Below are 23,221 nucleotides of genomic sequence, written 5' to 3' on the forward strand. Positions count from 1 at the left end.
CTGCTGCTCAGGTCATCTGCACATGGTTTCAGAATAAAGTCAGGATTTTCAGAATAAAGTCAGGATTTTCAGAATAAAGTCAGGATTTTCAGAATAAAGTCAGGATTTTCAGAATAAAGTCAGGATCGTGATGTTTACTCAAAACGTTTCAGGTCGTCTTCCTGTCGGTTGTAACTTTGCTGGTTTCCTGTTTCCTGTTTCCTGTTTCCTGTCTGCAGGCGGAGGACGCCGTGTACAGCACCGTGACGGAGCATCATCTGATGAGTCATCACAAAGAGAGCTCCGCCCCTTCACTGCCACAGCAGCGCCCCCCGCTGGTAGGAAACAAGCCTCACAGCTGATTGTCTTGAGACAAGAAAGAGTTCATGACTCTGTTAGAGGAACCTGGTCCAGCTGAGTTCTGTAGAACCAGCCGGTGGTCACCTGAACCTGAACCCTGAACCTGAACCTGAACCTGAACCTGAACCTGAACCTGAACCTGAACCTGAACCTGAACCTGAACCCTGAACCTGAACCCTGAACCCTGAACCCTAACCCTAACCCTAACCCTGAACCCTGAACCCTGAACCTGAACCCTGAACCCTGAATCCTAACCCTGAACCCTGAACCCTGAACCCTGAACCTGAACCCTGAACCTGAACCTGAACCCTGAACCCTGAACCTGAACCCTGAACCTGAACCCTGAACCCTGAACCCTGAACCCTGAACCTGAACCTGAACCTGAACCCTGAACCCTGAACCTGAACCCTGAACCCTGAACCCTGAACCCTAACCCTGAACCTGAACCCTGAACCCTAACCCTGAACCCTGAACCCTGAACCTTGAACCCTGAACCCTGAACCCTGAACCCTGAACCCTGAACCCTAAACCCTGAACCCTGAACCCTAACCCTAACCCTAACCCTAACCCTAACCCTAACCCTGAACCTGAACCTGAACCCTGAACCCTGAACCTGAACCCTGAACCCTAACCCTGAACCTGAACCCTGAACCCTGAACCCTGACCCTGAACCCTGAACCCTGAACCCTGAACCCTGAACCCTGAACCCTAACCCTGAACCCTGAACCCTGAACCTTGAACCCTGAACCCTAACCCTGAACCCTAACCCTGAACCCTGAACCCTGAACCCTGAACCCTAACCCTGAACCCTAACCCTGAACCCTGAACCCTGAACCCTGAACCCTGAACCCTGAACCCTAACCCTGAACCCTAACCCTGAACCCTTACCCTAACCCTGAACCCTAACCCTGAACCCTAACCCCGTCCAACAGGAAGCTCAGGTTGTGTTTCAGGACTCGTTACGATCTTCTCCTGGTTCCAGTTCAGCTTCCAACACAAACATCAACACATTTCACATTGGACCTAAGTATCCCAGAGCTCCCCCTGCTGGACGCCTCCAGCTGTAGTAGTGACTGATGAAGACAGGCAGATCCTCGGTCACTGATTGGTTCTCGACCGGCTCCGCCTCTAACGTTCCTTCTTCTGTTCTCAGTGTCGTCTGGAGCCTCCTGTGGACCAGGTCCTGACCGGCGTGAAGAGCTTGACTCTGGAGACTCGGGCTTTCCCCGTCCCCCGAAAGACCCCGGTGAAGATGATCTCCAGCTGCCCTCTGCCCCACGCCGAGCCAGGCCCCGCCCCGGCCCTAGGCTCCACCCCCTCCCGCGACGCCAGTCAGAGCCCGAAACTGAGCTCCAATCCAAAACCGGAACAGACCTACGCCCAGATCACACAGCTCGCCCCCAGAGAGCGAGGCTCCAAGAGGGAGAGAAGGGAGGGAGGAGGCAGCCTGGCTCCGCCCCCCGGTCACCTCCCTCAAATCAACCCGGAGCCGGAGTACTCCCTCCCCTTCGACACCATCGACAAGAACATCATGGTGGACTTCCTGAGCTCCCATCAGGCTCTGGAGTCCGGCGCCGACCCGCTTTACGACAGCATCGACGAGATCAAGATCAGAAACATCATCCACAGCAAAGACCACGCCCCCGAACCAACGCACAGGAAGGTGGATCACATCTATGACGAGCCTGAGGGCTGCGCCGCCGCCGCCACCGGGGGGGGGAACTCCACCGTCCCTTCCGCGGTGTACGATGACCCCGAGGAGATGAGAGGAGATGCCTGGAGGAACATGGGAACAGCTGATGACCCCAAAGGTCACGAGTACCCGTACGACCCCCGGGTGGACGACTACGCCGTGCCCAAACGACCCAAGAGGGCATTTCCTGACACACAGGACACCAACGAAGAAGAAGAAGAAGACGAGGAGGAGGTGGGCAGGAGGAGGAGGAGCAGCGAGACTCTCAGTACACCAACATCCTGGTGAAGAAGAAGAGACTTCACGTCCCATCATCTTCAGGGTCGGACTGGTTTCCTTCATGTTGCAGATTTTAACTAATATCCAACTACTTTAATTCATTATTTGGATGCACAGGTAGAGGTGGAAAGTAACAGAGTACAAATACTTTGTTACCGTTTATTTTAAAATGTATTTTCCTGACGACATTTTCCTTTTCCTTTTGAACACATCTGTACTTTCTCCTCCTCACAGTCTCACCAGCTCTGTGCAGGTTGAGGCATCGTGTGTCATTGAAGTTCAAATGCTTTTTGTGCTTTCTTACTTTTACTTGAGTAAAGGAGATGAATCAGTACTTCTACTTTAACCAGAGTCTTTTTTTACACAGGTATATGTACTTTTACTTAAGTAAAGAATGTGAGTACTCTTGCCACCTCTGTCGACAGGTTGATCGCTCGTCTTCACACAAATACAACGATCAGTATGTGAAACAGGAAAGAAATGGAGACTCACAGTGAAACCAACTCAAACCGAACAGATTCATTATCAGCAGTGAATTCATAATTAAACGTTATAGCTCAGCTCTGCAGCAGGGAGAGATTCATCCTGCAGGGGGCAGCACAACATTTGCTTCGTAGTTTTTGCACATTATTAATTGAATTGAAACTCTACTCACAGGCCAAATAAGACTCAACACTTGGAACTAAGTCTCTCACTTCTATGTGAAATCAAACTCTGCATCAAAACCTAACAATCCTTTTTCAAATGGCATTTGTGCAAAAAATTTAAATCACAAACATCATTTGAATCAAAGCAGCAACGACACACTGACGCACTTCATACAAAACACTGCTGTGTTTTCTCAGGTGTCTGCGACAGTAAATCTACTCAATTTCAATCAACACAAATAATCCTGACGTCTGATTGTCGTGTTTGCAAGAAATATGTCAAAACCCTGCTGCACCCCCCCCTGGACTGACGCCACCTCCCCACGCCATCCTCCTTCGCACGCCTTTATGCGCCAGGCTGAAAGAGTTCCTATTGGATTGAGAACTAGGGAGTAAGGCGGTTCCGTGTGAGTGTTTCAGAGCTTTCCTCTTTGGATGTAGTGTCTGATAAAAGAAAGTGTGTGAAGTGTGTTGCAGAATGACAATCAAAGTTCAAAGCAGAAGACGTGATTGTACTTTGTGCCTTTGTTTAAGGAATTATAGCAAAAAGTGAAGGTTTGAAGCTTTTATGCGTGAGTAGCAGGTAACAGCTGCTGAGGAACACTGGTCTTATCAATGTTTGTGTTTCAATGATTTTCAGACATAATCAAATGTATGATGTGAGATGTCAAATTCTCTTCATTTAAATGAATCAGATTCATTTTCGTCAGTTGTTTTGATTCAGAGTTGTGGATCTTTTGTTTAATCTCTCGTATGAGTATCTTCATTCTGTAACATGTAAAGATAATAAATTCATATTCTATTAGCAGCTCATGTAAACATCATTATCATCATCATGTATTCTACTTAATGTCTGTGATGTAGAGATGTACCAGTAGAGGGCGACACAGACACAGATTTCACTCCTTCATGTTCTCCTGTCGTCACTTTTTCATGAAGTCTGTAAAACCTTTTCTCTGCTTCCTTTATCACTAACATGAATGTTTACATGATTATTTGTAGGAGCCAAAATGTTTGTTTGCACAAACTAACTTGTTGGAATCGGTCCCGTCTTGTGTCAGGACGGGACCGAAGGCCGGAGCAGAGAGAAAGAGTGATTTATAACAACAGCATCATTTTGTCTGTATCGAGTCAGACATGTCAACTGTTGCTCAGCAACCACAGCGGTAATATAGGACTGTATATCGTTTACATGAGTTGTTTACATCAGGGACAGAAAGAGGTCATCATGATGATTATTTAATGAGCATCTGATTATCTCACTGTGTGTGTGTGTGTGTTTGTGTTAATGCAGTCACACAAACACACAAACACACACGCACGCACACACGTGTCACAGAAATAGGACTTCAGATGTTAACAGCTGGTTGACCTCATTTATCTAAAACAGCTGATAACACGATATATCCTCTTGACAAATATTTACATGTCAGAGTGATGTCAGAGTGATGTCAGAGTGATGTCAGAGTGATGCTAACAGTAGGAAGAATCATCATGAACCAGTGTAAACCAGTTTACTTTATATGTCAACATATGACTGTGTGGTAGTTTTACTGCATGACTGGTACTGTCTGACACACACACACACACACACACACACACACACACACACACACACACACAGATAACACACACTTACTAACTCTCTCACTAACACAATCACTGACCCCCCTCAGGGATAGAGCAGGCTACAAATGCGTCCCAGCATGCATTTCTTTGTACGTCTTACAGGAGCATTGTGTGTGTGTGTGTGTGTGTGTGTGTGTGTGTGTGTGTGTGTGTGTGTGAACTGGCCTGGAAGCTGAAGGGAACTTTCTCCTCATGACACTTAGCACCAGAGATAATACGATGATGTCATACGTGTCCTACTTCCTGTTCACAGCTGAGCTCAGCAGTGAGGATGAGACAGTGACATCACACTGTTGATAAAGATGGCCGACATAACAGCTTACAAAACTGAAACCAAATCATCGGGACCGCCCCCTGGTGGCTGGCAGCAGTACAGGTCATAAACCTCCTCCATGTTAGCAGAGGGAACATGAACCAAACTAAAATCAAAGTAGACGTTAAATAAATGTTTGTCAAAGATGTTTCTGTCGTTTCAGTTCTTCTCTCACTGATGATTGTTCAAGTGTTTCTGATCAGTTTGGTTATTTGATGATATAAAAACTGACTATTACACCGAAGCTGAATTAACCGGTGGCGCTGGTGTAAAGTGAGTCGGGGGGGCATTCACATGAACATATCGCGTACGGATGATTGTCACTTTGTTACAGATCCGTTCTTCTCTGTGGTTAGAAATAATCTGTTCAATCCCTAAAGTAAAGATCAGAGACTCAGACACGCTACGGCCAAACACATAAAGAGACGGCATCTCTGGAAGGGATAATTACAAGTTATATCTGGTGAACGGGGGGGAAGAGCAAGATGGTTGTTTCCATGGCAACCACAATTAGGATCCAGAGCTGCATCCCTGTTACCGTAGCAACTGTGCATTCTGGAAGCAGACAGGATAATGAATGTGATTTCAAACAGAAAGGAGGAAGAAGAGGAAGAAGAGGAAGAAGAGGAAGAAGAGGAAGAAGAGGAAGAAGAGGAAGAAGAGGAAGAAGAGGAAGAAGAATGGAACCTGGAACCACACACACACACACGCACACACACAGACACACACAAAGACACAGACACACAAGCCCACACACACACACACACACACACAAAGACACAGACACACACGCACACACACACACACACACACACACAAAGACACAGACACACACGCCCACACACACACACAGACACAGACACAGACACACACAAATACACACACACACACACACACAAAGACACAGACACACACACACACACACACACACACACGCACACACACACACACAAAGACACAGACACAAACTGTGTCGCATCTGTTGACATGTTTGTAACATGTCCTGGATAATCTCACACATATGTGCATCAGGCTGGAGGATGAGTCACATGTAATACATTCACATCTAATATATAATAACATAATATAATATATTGTATTTTGAAAATGTGAATCCACTAAATAAATAGTTTTATTTTTAAATATGATGATGAATAAATCATGATAAATCAGTATAGAGCTGTGCACGCGCGTCGGATCACGACGCTTCATTAATTCCCAAACACAAGCGATGACGCGCGTGCCCGACGCTCCAGGGGCCGCGCGTCCTCTCTCCTCCGTCTGTGAGTGCGCGGGAGCGCGCGTCCTCTCTCCTCCGTCTGTGAGTGCGCGGGAGCGCGCGTCCCCTCTCCTCCGTCTGTGAGTGCGCGGGAGCGCGCGTCAGAATCCAAGGACAGACCGCGGGCTCGCGAGCATCAGGTCATCTGAACGGACTCACCGGTGAGAAAAACAACGAGCACGCGCAGAGATGAACCGAGACACCGACGACTGAAGCACCCGAGAGGAGCTCCGGGGACCGGGGACCGGACCGAGCGCCACCGGGGATCGACCGGTCGACCAATCAAATCATCGATCAACCAATCAATACTCAACCGAGACCTGTAACCTCCCGGAGCCGAGCCGAGCCGAGCCAAGCCAAGCCGAGCCGAGCCAAGCGGGACTCGGATCAACAGGAGGCTCTGTGACGGAATTCAGCTTTTAATCTGAAAATCTGCAGCAGAACAAACGGAAACAGTGAGTTTTTAACTGCGTCGATTAATTACAGTGATTTGTTGTTTCAATAAAGTTTTGATCAAATATTTAAATAAGCAATTTTAATGTCTGTTTATTTTCATGACTTTTATTTTGAAAGTAACGACAACAGCCATCATTGAACTTGCTGATCCATCTTCACCTCTTCATCCTCATCCCTCCATCTTCACCTCTTCATCTTCACCTCCTCATCCTCATCGCTCCATCTTCACCTCTTCATCCTCACCCCTTCATCCTCATCGCTCCATCTTCACCTCTTCATCCTCATCCTTCCATCATCACCTCTTCATCTTCACCTCCTCATCCTCATCGCTCCATCTTCACCTCTTCATCCTCACCTCTTCATCCTCATCCCTCCATCTTCACCTCTTCATCTTCACCTCTTCATCCTCACCTCTTCATCCTCATCCCTCCATCTTCACCTCTTCATCCTCATCCCTCCATCTTCACCTCTTCATCCTCACCTCTTCATCCTCATCCCTCCATCTTCACCTCTTCATCCTCACCTCTTCATCCTCATCGCTCCATCTTCACCTCTTCATCCTTACCTCTTCATCCTCATCCTTCCATCTTCACCTCTTCATCCTCATCGCTCCATCTTCACCTCTTCATCCTCACCTCTTCATCCTCATCCTTCCATCTTCACCTCTTCATCCTCATCCTTCCATCTTCACCTCTTCATCTTCACCCCTTCATCCTCATCGCTCCATCTTCACCTCTTCATCCTCATCCCTCCATCTTCACCTCTTCATCTTCACCTCTTCATCCTCACATCTTCACCCTCATCCTTCCATCATCACCTCTTCATCCTCACATCTTCACCCTCATCCTTCCATCATCACCTCTTCATCTTCACCTCCTCATCCTCATTGCTCCATCTTCACCTCTTCATCCTCACCTCTTCATCCTCATCCTTCCATCTTCACCTCTTCATTCTCATCCCTCAATCTTCACCTCTTCATCCTCATTGCTCCATCTTCACCTCTTCATCTTCACCTCTTCATCCTCATCGCTCCATCATCACCTCTTCATCTTCACCTCTTCATCCTCATCGCTCCATCTTCACCTCTTCATCCTCACCTCTTCATCCTCATCCTTCCATCTTCACCTCTTCATCCTCATCCCTCCATCTTCACCTCTTCATTCTCATCCCTCTATCTTCACAACTTCATCATCACCTCTTCATCCTCACCTCCTCAATCTTCACCTCTTCATCCTCATCCCTCCATCTTCATCTCTTCGTCCTCACTCTTCCTCCTCACCTCTTCATCCTCACCCTCAACCCTCACTCTTCCTCCTCATCCCTCCATCTTCACCTCTTCGTCCTCACTCTTCGTCCTCACCTCTTCCTCCTCACCTCTTCCTCCTCCCCCTGACCCCTGTGCTCCTCCCCCTCAGTGGAGCTGCGTGGCGTGCTGATCCTCACCGTGCTGCAGTGCTGCTCGGTGGCTCGTGGCGGTTGTGAACCGCGGCTGGTGAACATCGGAGCCGTCCTGAGTCATAAACGCTTCGAGCAGGTGTTCAAGGAGGCGGTGAGCCAGGCCAACACGCTGTACGGCAAGGACAAGTTCAAGATGAACGCCATCTCCGTCACACACAAGCCCAACGCCATCCAGATGGCGCTGTCTGTCTGCGAGGACCTCATCTCCAACCAGGTGGGGGCGCTCTGTTCCTCAGCTCTGACTGAATCTGTTATCAGATGATAAATTCATCAGCTGATTATTCACTGAGGAAAATATTAATAAACACAACATTTACTGACCATCATCATCACCAACATCATGATCATCTTCATCATCATCACCAACATCATGATCCTCTTCATCATCATCACCAACATCATGATCATCTTCATCATCATCACCAACATCATGATCATCTTCATCATCATCACCAACATCATGATCCTCTTCATCATCATCACCAACATCATGATCCTCTTCATCATCATCATCACCAACATCATGATCATCTTCATCATCATCACCAACATCATGATCCTCTTCATCATCATCACCAACATCATGATCCTCTTCATCATCATCACCAACATCATGATCATCTTCATCATCATCACCAACATCATGATCCTCTTCATCATCATCACCAACATCATGATCCTATTCATCATCATCACCAACATCATGATCATCTTCATCATCATCACCAACATCATGATCATCTTCATCATCATCACCAACATCATGATCATCTTCATCATATGTATATTTTTTATGTGGCGTAAAGATGTGATGGGATGAGGATAAAAGATCATTTCAGAGATAGTCAAGAGTTTGACCTTCTGTGTGCTTCACTGTGAAGGTGAAGGTCAAACGTCTGTTCTGTCTGTCTCCCTCTGTCTCCCTCTCTCTCTCTCTCAGACAGACAGAGAGAGAGAAGGAGACAGAGAGAGAGAGAGAGAGACCGAGACGGAGAGACCGAGACGGAGAGATCGAGACGGAGAGACCGAGACGGAGAGACAGACAGACAGACAGACAGACAGACAGACAGACAGACAGACAGACAGACAGACAGACAGACAGACAGACAGACAGACAGACAGACAGACAGACAGACAGACAGACAGACAGACAGACAGACAGACAGACAGACAGACAGACAGACAGACAGAGAGACAGACAGAGAGACAGACAGACAGAGAGACAGACAGACAGACAGACAGACAGACAGACAGACAGACAGACAGACAGACAGACAGACAGACAGACAGACAGACAGACAGACAGACAGACAGACAGACAGACAGACAGACAGACAGACAGACAGACAGACAGACAGACAGAGAGACAGAGAGACAGACAGAGAGACAGACAGACAGAGAGACAGACAGACAGACAGACAGACAGACAGACAGACAGACAGACAGACAGACAGACAGACAGACAGACAGACAGACAGACAGACAGACAGACAGACAGACAGAGAGACAGACAGACAATCAGAAACGTTTGACATCAGATTAACGTCCTCTCTCTCTTTAAAGCAGATTTCATACATTCATGATCCCAGAGGAAAGTAACCGAAAGTTTTATAGACACACAGATTCTACATCTTCTCTTTTATCTCAACCTACATCTTCATTTCATCTTTTGCTGACGGGAATATATACATAAATAGTCTGAAAATGATCTTTGTCTCCTTCTTCTTCTTCTGCAGGTGTACGCGATCTTAGTCAGTCATCCTCCTCAGTCCAACGACCATCTGACTCCGACGCCTGTTTCCTACACAGCCGGTTTCTACAGAATCCCTGTGGTCGGCCTGACGACCCGCATGTCCATCTACTCGGACAAGGTAACCTGAGCCAGAGGCTGCGGGGGGGGGGGGGGCGGGGGGGTTCCTCAGGACTCCGTCTTTGGTCCTTCGATATTTTCAGAATTTTCTGAAGCAGCAGAATATTCCAGAACACAACACAACTTAATGCTCAAGTCAAAAATAGGAAATTAGAAAAAATTGGCGACGGACTGAATTTGATTTATATTTTTAACTCTTCTGATTTTTATGATCAGGAAGTTACTGACTCCTCATCATCAACACTGTGATCATCTGTGTCTCCACCAACTACTCTGTTGCTATGGTTACGCCTGCTGGAGTCACAGCCTCTGGATCAGAAACCGGTTTGAACTGGTCTCTGATTCAGTTCGAAAACTCTGGGTTTGTGTTTGAGTCAGAAACTGAGACTTTAGTAAACGGTGACGCAGACGCTCTCTTCCTGATTGGTTCTCATCAGTCACATGACTCGACTACCAGCGGTGAACACAAAGCGTCGCTAACACTTCCTGTCGCTACCGCTTCCTGTCGTTTACGCTTCCTGTCGCTACCGCTTCCTGTCCCTAACGCTTCCTGTCGCCTACGCTTCATGTCGCTAACGCTTCCTGTCGCTACCGCTTCCTGTCGCTACCGCTTCCCGTCGCTTACGCTTCCCGTCGCTAACGCTTCCCGTCGAACACTTCCTGTCGGTAACACTTCCTGTCGCTAACACTACCTGTTGCTAACACATCCTGTCCCTAACGCTTCCTGTCGCTGACGCTTCCTGTCGGTAACACTTCCTGTTGCTACCACATCCTGTCGCTAACGCTTCCTGTCCCTAACGCTTCCTGTCGCTACCGCTTCCCGTCGCTACCGCTTCCCGTCGCTTACGCTTCCCGTCGCTAACGCTTCCCGTCGAACACTTCCTGTCGGTAACACTTTCTGTCGCTAACACTTACCGTCGCTAACACTTCCTGTTGCTAACACTACCTGTTGCTACCACATCCTGTCCCTAACGCTTCCCGTCGGTAACGCTTCCCGTCGGTAACACTTCCTGTCACTAACACTTCCTGTCGGTAACTCTTCCCGTCGCTAACACTTCCTGTCGCTAACACTTCCTGTCGCTAACGCTTCCTGTCCCTACCGCTTCCTGTCGCCTACGCTTCATGTCGCCAACACTTCCCGTCGAACACTTCCTGTCGGTAACACTTTCTGTCGCTAACACTTCCTGTCGCTTACACTTCCTGTCGCTAACACTTCCTATCCCTAACGCTTCCTGTCGCCTACGCTTCATGTTGCTAACGCTTCCTGTCGAACACTTCCTGTCGGTAACACTTCCTGTCGCTAACACTTCCTGTCGGTAACACTTCCTGTCGCTAACACTTCCTGTCGCTTACGCTTCCTGTTGCTAACACTTCCTGTCCCTAACACTTCCTGTTGCTAACACTTCCTGTCCCTAACACTTCCACCTCCCCCCTCTGGTTGTGTGTCCTGGTTGATGAGGTTGTGAACACTAACACGCAGGTTGTGTGTCCTGGTTGATGAGGTTGTGAACACTAACACGCAGGTTGTGTGTCCTGGTTGATGAGGTTGTGAACACTAACACGCAGGTTGTGTGTCCTCGTTGATGAGGTTGTGAACACTAACACGCAGGTTGTGTGTCCTCGTTGATGAGGTTGTGAACACTAACACGCAGGTTGTGTGTCCTCGTTGATGAGGTTGTGAACACTAACACGCAGGTTGTGTGTCCTGGTTGATGAGGTTGTGAACACTAACACGCAGGTTGTGTGTCCTGGTTGATGAGGTTGTGAACACTAACACGCAGGTTGTGTGTCCTGGTTGATGAGGTTGTGAACACTAACACGCAGGTTGTGTGTCCTTGCTGATGAGGTTGTGAACACTAACACGCAGGTTGTGTGTCCTGGTTGATGAGGTTGTGAACACTAACACGCAGGTTGTGTGTCCTTGCTGATGAGGTTGTGAACACTAACACGCAGGTTGTGTGTCCTGGTTGATGAGGTTGTGAACACTAACACGCAGGTTGTGTGTCCTGGTTGATGAGGTTGTGAACACTAACACGCAGGTTGTGTGTCCTGGTTGATGAGGTTGTGAACACTAACACGCAGGTTGTGTGTCCTGGTTGATGAGGTTGTGAACACTAACACGCAGGTTGTGTGTCCTGGTTGATGAGGTTGTGAACACTAACACGCAGGTTGTGTGTCCTTGCTGATGAGGTTGTGAACACTAACACGCAGGTTGTGTGTCCTGGTTGATGAGGTTGTGAACACTAACACGCAGGTTGTGTGTCCTTGCTGATGAGGTTGTGAACACTAACACGCAGGTTGTGTGTCCTGGTTGATGAGGTTGTGAACACTAACACGCAGGTTGTGTGTCCTGGTTGATGAGGTTGTGAACACTAACACGCAGGTTGTGTGTCCTGGTTGATGAGGTTGTGAACACTAACACGCAGGTTGTGTGTCCTTGCTGATGAGGTTGTGAACACTAACACGCAGGTTGTGTGTCCTGGTTGATGAGGTTGTGAACACTAACACGCAGGTTGTGTGTCCTGGTTGATGAGGTTGTGAACACTAACACGCAGGTTGTGTGTCCTCGTTGATGAGGTTGTGAACACTAACACGCAGGTTGTGTGTCCTGGTTGATGAGGTTGTGAACACTAACACGCAGGTTGTGTGTCCTTGCTGATGAGGTTGTGAACACTAACACGCAGGTTGTGTGTCCTCGTTGATGAGGTTGTGAACACTAACACGCAGGTTGTGTGTCCTGGTTGATGAGGTTGTGAACACTAACACGCAGGTTGTGTGTCCTGGTTGATGAGGTTGTGAACACTAACACGCAGGTTGTGTGTCCTGGTTGATGAGGTTGTGAACACTAACACGCAGGTTGTGTGTCCTGGTTGATGAGGTTGTGAACACTAACACGCAGGTTGTGTGTCCTGGCTGATGAGGTTGTGAACACTAACACGCAGGTTGTGTGTCCTGGTTGATGAGGTTGTGAACACTAACACGCAGGTTGTGTGTCCTTGCTGATGAGGTTGTGAACACTAACACGCAGGTTGTGTGTCCTGGCTGATGAGGTTGTGAACACTAACACGCAGGTTGTGTGTCCTGGTTGATGAGGTTGTGAACACTAACACGCAGGTTGTGTGTCCTGGTTGATGAGGTTGTGAACACTAACACGCAGGTTGTGTGTCCTGGTTGATGAGGTTGTGAACACTAACACGCAGGTTGTGTGTCCTGGTTGATGAGGTTGTGAACACTAACACGCAGGTTGTGTGTCCTGGCTGATGAGGTTGTGAACACTAACACGCAGGTTGTGTGTCCTGGTTGATGAGGTTGTGAACACTAACACGCAGGTTGTGTGTCCTGGTTGATGAGGTTGTGAACACTAACTCGTGGTTGTGTGTCCTGGTTGATGAGGTTGTGAACACTAACACGCAGGTTGTGTGTCCTGGCTGATGAGGTTGTGAACACTAACACGCAGGTTGTGTGTCCTGGTTGATGAGGTTGTGAACACTAACTCGTGGTTGTGTGTCCCCAGAGCATCCACCTGTCCTTCCTGAGGACCGTCCCTCCCTACTCGCACCAGGCTCAGGTCTGGTTCGACCTCATGAGGGAGTTCAGGTGGAACCACATCATCCTCATCGTCAGCGACGACCACGAGGGGCGAGCGGCACAGAAGAGACTGGAGACACTGCTGGAGGAGAGAGAGACCAAGGTCAGCTGACACACACAGAGACACAGACACACACTGAGACACACTGAGAGACACACTGAGAGACACACAGACACACACACACACACACACAGACACACACTGAGAGACACACTGAGAGACACACTGAGAGACACACAGACACACACACACACACACACACACAGACACACAGACACACACACACACACACACACACAGACACACACACACACACACACATACACACACACACACACATACACACACATACACACACACACACACATACACACACACACAGAGACACACACACACAGACACAACGACACACATACATACACAGTGTGTGGGTCTGTGTGTGTGTGTTTCATCCCTCCATCATCCCTCCATCATCCCTCCATCATCCCTTTACCATCTCTCCATCATCTCTCTACCATCCCTCCATCATCCCTCTACCATCCCTCCATCATCCCTCCATCATCCCTCCACCATCCCTCCATCATCTCTCCATCATCCCTCTACCATCCCTCCATCATCTCTCCATCATCCCTCTACCATCCCTCCATCATCCCTCCATCACCCTGCTTGTCTTTCATTGCTACGTTTCTTCTGTTTCTTGCTCGGTTTTTCCACCAAGTGAACGTAGTGTTTGTGTTTCTCTGGAATAAATCTGATGATGATTATTATTATTATTGATCTTTGATCTGAATAAAACCTTTTGTTACAAATGTTTTTATCTGATCAGGAAACAAACAAAGAAATAAAAACATTTTCATTCTTTTCTCGTCAATCTTCAATGAAACATTTCTACATGTAAAACAACCTGGTGGAGGTTGGACTGCTTTATTTTTCATCTATTAGCTCTCTCTGTCTGTCCCTCTGTGTCCCTCTGTCCCTGTCTCTGTCTCCGTCTCTCTCTCTCTCTGTCCCTGTGTCTCTCTGTCTGTCCCTCTGTGTCCCTCTGTCTCTGTCTCTGTCTCTGTCTCTGTCTCTCTTTCTCTCTGTCCCTGTGTCTCTCTGTCTGTCTCTCTTTGTCCCTCTGTCTCTGTCTCCGTCTCTCTCTCTCTCTGTCCCTGTGTCTCTCTGTCTGTGTCTCTGTCTCTCTCTGTCCCTGTGTCTCTCTGTCTGTGTCTCTGTCTCTCTCTCTCTCTCTCTCTCTCTCTCTCTCTCTCTCTCTCTCTCTGTCTCTGTCTCTGTTTCTGTCTCTTTGTCTCTGTCCTTACTCTGTCTCCGTCTCTCTCTGTCCGTCCTGTCAGTTCTTCACCTCCGTCTGTTGTCTGGTTTCATCAGCTCGACACTGAGTCGGAGTCGTGCGAACACATCTCAGCTGCTTCTGTCTCAGCTGTTCAACCACCTGTCTGTCTCTGTCTCTCTCTGTCCCTGTCTCTCTCTGTCTCTGTCCCTGTCCCTGTCTCTCTCTGTCTCTGTCTGTCCCTGTCTCTCTCCCTGTCTCTGTCCCTGTCTCTCTGTCTCTCTCTCTCTCTCTGTCCCTGTCTCTCTGTCTCTCTGTCCCTGTCTCTGTCTCTCTCTCTGTCTCTGTCCCTGTCCCTGTCTCTCTGTCTCTCTCTGTCCCTGTCTGTCCCTGTCTCTCTGTCCCTGTCTCTCTCTCTGTCTCTGTCCCACCGTCTGTCCACACGTCTGTCTCTTCTCTGGTGTGGCACCTCAGGAACTCTGGATATTTTACTTACAACAAAAAACGTCTTAACCCTGAGCCTCAAAATAAGAAAAAGGAAAGAGTATATTTCATAATGAAGAGAAGGAAAGTTTAGTGAAGTTTAAATGTGACTTCCTGTTTCACAGTTTGAGCCAAAGACCTTCATGAATATTATAGGAGACATGAATATTACAGCACACGAGTTAAAGTAGGTGAGTTTCTGAATTAAACATTTGTGATTCATAATGTAATAAACATCCCAGCAGCTCACGCTCTGTATCCATTAACTTCAAGTGAACCCTCGTCGCTACGAGCTACGAGCTACGAGCTACGAGCTAGCATGTAGCTAATTCTTTAGATGCTCCGGAGTAAACCATGTTTTTATCCATAAAGTAAAGCAGATTTTAAACCTTTAACTTTACAAAGAAATGAATGCACGCTGTTTAACGATATGTTCCGTTCAAGGGAGAGCGTCCACTGTCACATCGTCTCTGGTTCAATGTCTCATTCAGAAAGACTTTATACAAACCATCAAAGGTCAAAGGTTGGACCTCCTGCACCTGGTTGATATGGTGCTGTAATATATCCTAGTTTTGATGTTTGATTCGTGTTTAATTTGTGTCGTAACATGAACCATCTGATTGTAGCCAACAGGGTTTTCATTGTAGTAAATATCTCCATGGTAACAGTGAACTCGACCAATCAGAGACGTCCCTACAACACCTGAGGATTGTGGGTAGTGTAGTACGTCTCCTGGACATTGGGAATCCAGGATGTTTTTCTCAAAACACAGTTAATATTTTACAGACTTGTGAGAATATAACATCATTTGTTACATTGTGTGTGTACGTGTGTTCCTGTACTTATTAATTTGTGAGGACCATTTTAAGCATAGACCTACAGAGTGAGGACATTTTGACCGGTCCTCACTCTTTCAATGAACAGTTTGAGGGTTAAGACCTGGTTTTAGTTTTTAGGTTAGGGTTAGGTATTTAGGTTTGATGGCTGAGGTTCGGTGTGGGGGGCCAATGTCCTCACGAAGATAGAAGTACCAACGTGTGTTTGTGTGTGTGGTGTTCAGGGACTGCGGATGTAAATTTAATGAGATTAACGTTGGAGTGGTTTGAGGACTAATGGGGCCGGCTCATCATCAGAGGACGTTTCCTGAGAGGACAGATCGGTTGATCCTCGGCTCGGAGAAGATTAAACTTCACTGACCTGGAATATGGGAGGAGGCTTCTAATGAGCTGCAGTTCATTTAGAAAGAAAATAGAAGCTTGTTGTTTACTGAGGTTTGTGTTTTTGTGTGAGAAGCTTGTTCCAGAATTTTACAAGCCTTTTACAACATTTAAAACCTTAAACACACTGAATCCAGATGAAACCGTGACCGTGGGACGTCTGTGGATTCATGGTCCTGTAGATTTTGTTGGAGCTTTGTTCTAGAGTTGGTCTGAGGAGCTCAAATGAGGAAGCAGAAGTTAAAGTCTTTATCGGCTCTGATTGGCAGCGATGGAGCTCAGGTCAGGACTCTGCTGAGTGAGTTGTTTCTTCAGTAATAGAACACAACTGGACAGGCAGAGGAACTCAACAGAAAGACAAAGCTAAGATGGACAGTAGCTTTGTCCCAGTTCAGACGCTGCAATTAAAGACAGCGGTACGATTTGGCTTCCGCGTTTCAAAGGCTCCTTCTAATGGATCTGACAGCGGGTGCGTGCTAACGAGCTCGCTGTTCACTGACCGAGCTGATGGATGTGACTGTGAGCGCCGAGCTGGTGACACAGAGACATTCAAGACGCAAAGATTCAACGTTGTCATTATACGTTGGTAGAAGAGGCTCGTCTCTCCAGTCAAGATATGGAAGTGTCAAAATATATACAAATATATGCAGGAAAAACTACGATAGCAGCGAATAGTGAAGAAAATTCAAATAGAGCAAAAAATCTAAAAAAACATCTCACTAAAGCTCAGCCTCCAGAGGCCCCGCCCTCTTTCTGCAGAGTCCTTCGGAGGATGCGGCCCCTTAATGAGGCCACAGGTAACAGCTAGCATACAGCGCTAAAGGCTAAACATAAACTGCAATGTGAATCGCTTTAGAGATGGTAGATATGGACTGTAGGCAAAGTAGATTTTTAGGGTAAGTTACAAAAACGCAGTTTGAGAATAAAAATAAGAAACATGTCAATAGAAATAGACAGCTAGTGCACAGAGGAACAAACTGTATGTCCTACATAAGCTACATTTTTAGCATTCGTGTTTATTTTTCTGTTTTGATAGCGAGGCTACAATGCTGATATTAATCAAACTGACAGCATATGATATCTGTGCTGATTGACTGAACACTTCTCTTCAGTTAGCTTTAGGGGCTAACAGTGTTTGAACTGTCTTCTTACAGTAAGCTAGCTGTTTAAATCACTTTTCATTAGGTTGTTAAATAGAGTTTGTCTTTTTGCTAAGCTAGGCTAACCTGATTCTGGAAATACAGTTAGTGTCCTTAACGTCTGTGGAGAGAACAGACGGATGATTTAGTCTTAAATCTTTTCATCCAGAGCATTGAGCTAAAATAAGGTGTTTGTTGTCCAGGATCAGACTTCGACAGGTTTACGGAGGATTTTTCTTTTCTGTTCTCAACTCTAAAAATAAACCACTGATCTGTTCACAGCTTCAGATCTGAGCTCAGCTCCCAAAATAAATACAGGTCACAGTTATTCATCAGTAGCTGTTTTTTCAGTCGCCTTCTAAAATTAAATATCGTAGATGAACTCACATCTTTACCAACATTTTGTTTCCATTATATCTTACTGTGTTCATTCTACAGGAAGTGAAATACTTGGAAAAGAGTCAGTACTAGTGAAACATGTTTTTAAAATATTTCACATGAGATATGAGACAACGTAGTGTGTTAGAAACCGTTCTGATGCCATCACTTTACAAACAGGAACATTCAAGCTTCACAGGACTTGATGGACGTTAGTCACTATCAGCATTTTGTAATTTGACTTTGATTTAAGAAGTAAAATATAAAGTGAACGTTTTTAAGATAAAATAAAAGTTATTAATAATGGGTGTGGACAAATAGTGGAACCTCTATTAGCTGAAAAAAATGTATTTAATGTCACTGAAAACAGGCAGACAGGTGGACAGACAGTGGACAGTTGGACCTATGGACAGACAGGTGGACAGACAGCTGGACAGATGTGTAAGTGGACAGATAGTTGGACAGCCAGATGGGCAAACGTACAGGTGGACAGACAGGTGGACAGATGTACAGGTGGACAGACAGGTTGACAGATGTACAGGTGGATGGACAAGTGTGAAGGTGGATGGACAGGTGGGTCAACATAGAGCTGGACAGATTTACTGGTGGACAGTGGACAGGTGGACTGACAGTGGACAGACAGTAGACAGACAGTGGAAAGGTGGACAGACAGGCGGGCAGATGCAAAGGTGGACACTTGGACAGGCAGTGGAAAGTTGGACAGATAGTGGACAGGTTGACAGCCAGTGGACGGACAGTGGACATGTGGATAGAAAGATGAGCAGATGTACAGGTGGACAGTTGGACAGTTTGACAGTTGGACAGACAATGGACAGTTGGACAGACAGTGAACAGGGGGACAGACATTGGACAGGTGGACAGGCAGTGGACAGGTGGACAGTTAGGCAGGCAGTGGACAGTTGGACAGACAGTGAACAGGTGGACAGACATTGGACAGGAGGACAGGCAGTGGACAGGCAGTGGACAGTGGACAGGCAGTGGACAGTGGACAGTGGACAGGTGGACATGTGGACAGTGGACAGTGGACAGTGGACAGACAGTGGACAGTGGACAGGTGGACAGGTGGACAGTGGACAGGGGACAGCCAGTGGACAGTGGACAGTGGACAGGCAGTGGACAGTGGACAGTGGACAGTGGACAGGTGGACAGTGGACAGGTGCACAGACAGTGGACAGGTGGACAGCCAGGGGACAGTGGACAGGGGACAGCCAGTGGACAGTGGACAGCCAGTGGACAGTGGACAGTGGACAGTGGACAGGCAGTGGACAGTAGACAGTGGACAGGTGGACAGTGGACAGGTGCACAGACAGTGGACAGTGAACAGTGGACAGTGGACAGTGGACAGGCAGTGGACAGTAGACAGTGGACAGGTGGACAGTGGACAGGTGCACAGACAGTGGACAGTGGACAGCCAGTGGACAGTGGACAGACAGTGGAAAGCCAGTGGACAGTGGACAGGTGGACAGTGGACAGGCAGTGGACAGTGGACAGGGGAAGGTGAACAGGTGGACAGCCAGTGGACAGTGGACAGTGGACAGCCAGTGGACAGTGAACAGGTGGACAGCCAGTGGACAGTGGACAGGGGACAGTGGACAGTGGACAGTGGACAGTGGACAGGTGGACAGTGGACAGGTGCACAGACAGTGGACAGCCAGTGGACAGTGGACAGGTGGACAGCCAGTGGACAGTGGACAGGTGGACAGCCAGTGGACAGGGGACAGCCAGTGGACAGGGGATAGGGGAAGGTGGACAGGTGGACAGCCAGTGGACAGTGGACAGTCTGTGGACAGTGGACAGCCAGTGGACAGTGGACAGGTGCACAGACAGTGGACAGTGGACAGGTGGCCAGGGGACAGCCTGTGGACAGTGGACAGTGAACAGGTGCACAGACAGTGGACAGTGGACAGTGGACAGGTGGACAGGGGACAGTGGCCAGGGGACAGCCTGTGGTGTGTCTCGTGTCCCTCCAGCCTCCTGACTTGTCTCATCATGTCTCTGATGCTTGTCCTCACATCTGGAACTGTCTATAATCTTCTTCTGTGTCTCATATTTTCTCTGTGCACTTCATGACCCATCAGACTAAAAACAGGAACTATGAAAACCTCGACCAACACAGCTTTGACTTCAGGAGAACACCCAAGGTATAAACTGCATGGTCACATGATGCACGCCGCCCAACAAACCTCCGAGCCCCGCCCAGTAGAGGCCACCGCACAGGCCCCGCCCACAACCAGCTCCAGAGACAGACTCTGATCCTGGTGGCACGTCTCTCCTCCACCATCTCTTTCTTTTGATTTCTCATGAGTCCTGCACACAGGGAATGGGTGAGGGTTAGGGTCCCCCCCCCCCCCACTCCCCCTCTCCCTCCCCTCTGAGCTCCGTGGGGGGGGTTGCATGTGGTCAGGCGGAGGCGTGGCTCTGTCTGCAGATCTGAGGAACACCAGCAGGACCTCTCACTCCTCTGCAACATCAAACCTCCTTTTCTCTTTCTCTGGGGAAATGAACCACTCCCCCCCCCCTCCTCCCCCGCTCCTGCTCCTGTACCCCCCCCCCCCCCTCCTGCTCCTGTACCCCCCCCCCCCCCCCCTCCTGCTCCTGTACCCCCCCCCCCCTCCTCCCCTCCTTCTCTTCACTCAAATCTTTTGTTTTAATTTGCGGTTGCATCAGCGCTCTCTAACATGCACGTCCCTGATTGGTTGGTTGGAGTCTTGACAGCGCCTCAGTCTGCATGCGCCAACACACCACGCCCCGCCCCCCCCCCCCCCTCCGCTGTAGTCAAGCTTCAACTTTGAGTTTTCTTTCAGTTCAGCAGATCGCCAACACTTTTGTGTCCGTTTATTGGCCCCGCCCCCCTCCGCCCATGGTAGCGTGGGTAAGAGGGAGCATGGTGGAGGCTGGGTTTGGGGACGGGGGGGGGGGACAGGTTGTTTAGATGGGAGGAGGTCTGGATGAGCCTGTCCTACGATGTGTTCTGTGCTGCCGTGTTTCTCATGATTCTCCGATGCTCCTGTGGTCCTGCACCTTGGTCCTTCAGGCAGAGAAGGTGCTGATGTTCAGCCAGGACACCAACCTGACGTCTCTCCTGCTGGAGGCCAGAGACCTGGAGGCTCGAGTCATCATCCTCTCTGCCAGGTGGGTGCACAACTGAAACTCATCCTGGTTCCCAGGGCGTCTGATGGGAATCTGGTTCCTGTCGGGTTGTAGCTACTGCTTCACAACTTTACATTCACTGAATCTGTTTGAATCCTTGATATCAACTGTTCTTCTCAAGACTGAGAAACATTCATTATCAGACAACTACCAAACTGTGGATTTCTCTCTCCTGGTGGGGGACGAGTTTCTACCTCAACTGAAGGAGAGTCAGTGGCTCAGATGGAGATGGAGCTTCAGTGCAGCATCAGGGGGGTTCCAGACAGTTTAATATAACGTTCTGGTGAAGAAAGAGCTGAGCCGTGAGACTCAACTTCAGATGGACCTGTTGATCTCTGCTCAGTCCCTCACCTGTGCTCATTAGCTCTACACATGGACTGTCTGGACTCAGGAGGAGGAGGAGCTGGGAGGAGGAGGAGGAGCCTCAGCTTCTCTGAATGGAATCGGACCATTGAGGTTGCTTAGTCCTCTGATCAGGATCCTCCTTCATAGAAAATCCCATCATGCCTGGGAGCACCTCAGGATGCTCCAGCTGGACCTGGAGAGGGACGCTGAGGACAGGGACGCTGAGGACAGGGACGCCCTGAGGACCTGGCTGTCCCCTCTCTTCCCGGTGTCCAAGGTGTTCATAGGTGTGGGGGTTTGTAGTGGTTCCCTTGGTGACTTTGGCTGTTAATAAAGATGGAGGGCTCCCGGAAGTGGAGCATTCATCTGAATCGCCCCCTGGTGGCCGGCTGCAGTACATCTCCTCCTCAATGTTAGCAGATGGGACATGGACCAAACTAAAAAAAATCAAAGTAGACGTTAAATTAATGTTTTACAAAGATGTTTCTGTCATTTCAGGTCGTTTTTATCTCACTGTGTGTTCATGTGTTTCTGATCAGTTTGGGTCTAATTATATTATTTGATGATTTAAAAACAGGAGGAGACATCATGATTGACAGCTGACACTGACTCCTGATTGGTTGAGAGCATATATATTATGTAGTGTCTGTATATATTAGTAGCTGTATAATGATACAGTCTGAAAAGAAGAAACAGCAGCTTCACGTGTGTGTTTGTGTGTTTTCAGTGAGGATGAGGCTGCTGCCGTGTACAAAGCAGCTCGTCAGCTCAACATGACCGGCGCTGGCTACGTGTGGATGGTGGGAGAGAGAGAGATGACCGGCAAAGCTCTGAGTGAAGCTCCAGACGGTACGTCCACCTCTGCTCCTCTCGTCCTCACTAACCTCCCTCACTCTGTCCCTCAGCTCTGCTTCCATCCAAACCTCAGTCTGATTGATTGATTGATTGATTGATTGATTGATTGATTGATTGATTGATTGATTGATTGATTGATTGATTGATTGACTGATTTATTGATTGATTGGTTAATTGATTGATGGGCTTCACTGATGTTTAACTGAGCATCACAGTGAAAACAAAGCTGCAGATAAAAATACATGAAAGTCTCCAGGAGCTATTTACGTCTGTTGACTTATTCTGTTTCTATATTTACACTCACATCAGTTTCATGTTGAGCTTTTGAAATTTAAAAACACATCTGTTAACAGGAAGAGAGAAGTTCACTGTAGATAACAACAGAAGAAACAGAGTTGATTCATTAATACACACTATCAGAAATGAACCATAATAATAGATAATTAGTCTTGTGAGTTTTTTTGTTAATCAGAATCAATTCAATAAGTTGGGTTGCATTGATGTAGCTGAGTGGTTTCCAGGTGTATGATGGGCTGTTTAAGCTGTGACTTGGTGTGACTGGTTCAGAATTGTTGGTGGTTGCTCTGGTGTTTGTTGTGAGAGTAGCTGGGATTTAATTGGTTGAAAAATAATTAATGTTTGCAGTGATTTCGGAGTTGAACAAGAAGTATAAATCCCATCAATCATTTTCTGAACAAAGATTATGATTATCAGCCATAATATTTTAATCATCCAAGGTTATAGTCTCCTGAAAATTATTTTTTGATTAGATTTAATCAGAAAGTGTTTCAGATTTAGGTTTTACTGC

General features: G+C 47.7%; 2 protein-coding genes across 2 annotated transcripts in view; both read left to right on the plus strand.

Moving 5' to 3' along the window:
• The window catches only part of LOC133001923 (docking protein 2-like), a 9,319-nt gene extending 6,674 nt beyond the window's left edge, over positions 1-2,645 (plus strand). Inside the window, 4 exon segments of the mRNA XM_061071636.1 lie at positions 1-11; positions 225-317; positions 1,493-2,269; positions 2,272-2,645. The exon segment at positions 1-11 is cut by the window's left edge and continues 259 nt beyond it. Coding sequence (XP_060927619.1) covers positions 1-11; positions 225-317; positions 1,493-2,269; positions 2,272-2,388 — 998 coding nt within the window. The 3' untranslated portion in view covers positions 2,389-2,645.
• A 3,486-nt stretch (positions 2,646-6,131) lies between these two features.
• The window catches only part of grin1b (glutamate receptor, ionotropic, N-methyl D-aspartate 1b), a 33,857-nt gene continuing 16,767 nt past the window's right edge, over positions 6,132-23,221 (plus strand). Inside the window, exons 1-7 of the mRNA XM_061070958.1 lie at positions 6,132-6,183; positions 8,051-8,307; positions 9,830-9,964; positions 13,478-13,654; positions 20,142-20,204; positions 21,098-21,195; positions 22,286-22,407. Of these exons, the coding sequence (XP_060926941.1) occupies positions 6,132-6,183; positions 8,051-8,307; positions 9,830-9,964; positions 13,478-13,654; positions 20,142-20,204; positions 21,098-21,195; positions 22,286-22,407 (904 nt within the window). The remainder of the gene's footprint in view (positions 6,184-8,050; positions 8,308-9,829; positions 9,965-13,477; positions 13,655-20,141; positions 20,205-21,097; positions 21,196-22,285; positions 22,408-23,221) is intronic.

Source organism: Limanda limanda, chromosome 5 (assembly GCF_963576545.1).
Source record: "Limanda limanda chromosome 5, fLimLim1.1, whole genome shotgun sequence".
In the NCBI taxonomy this organism is placed as follows: domain Eukaryota; kingdom Metazoa; phylum Chordata; class Actinopteri; order Pleuronectiformes; family Pleuronectidae; genus Limanda; species Limanda limanda.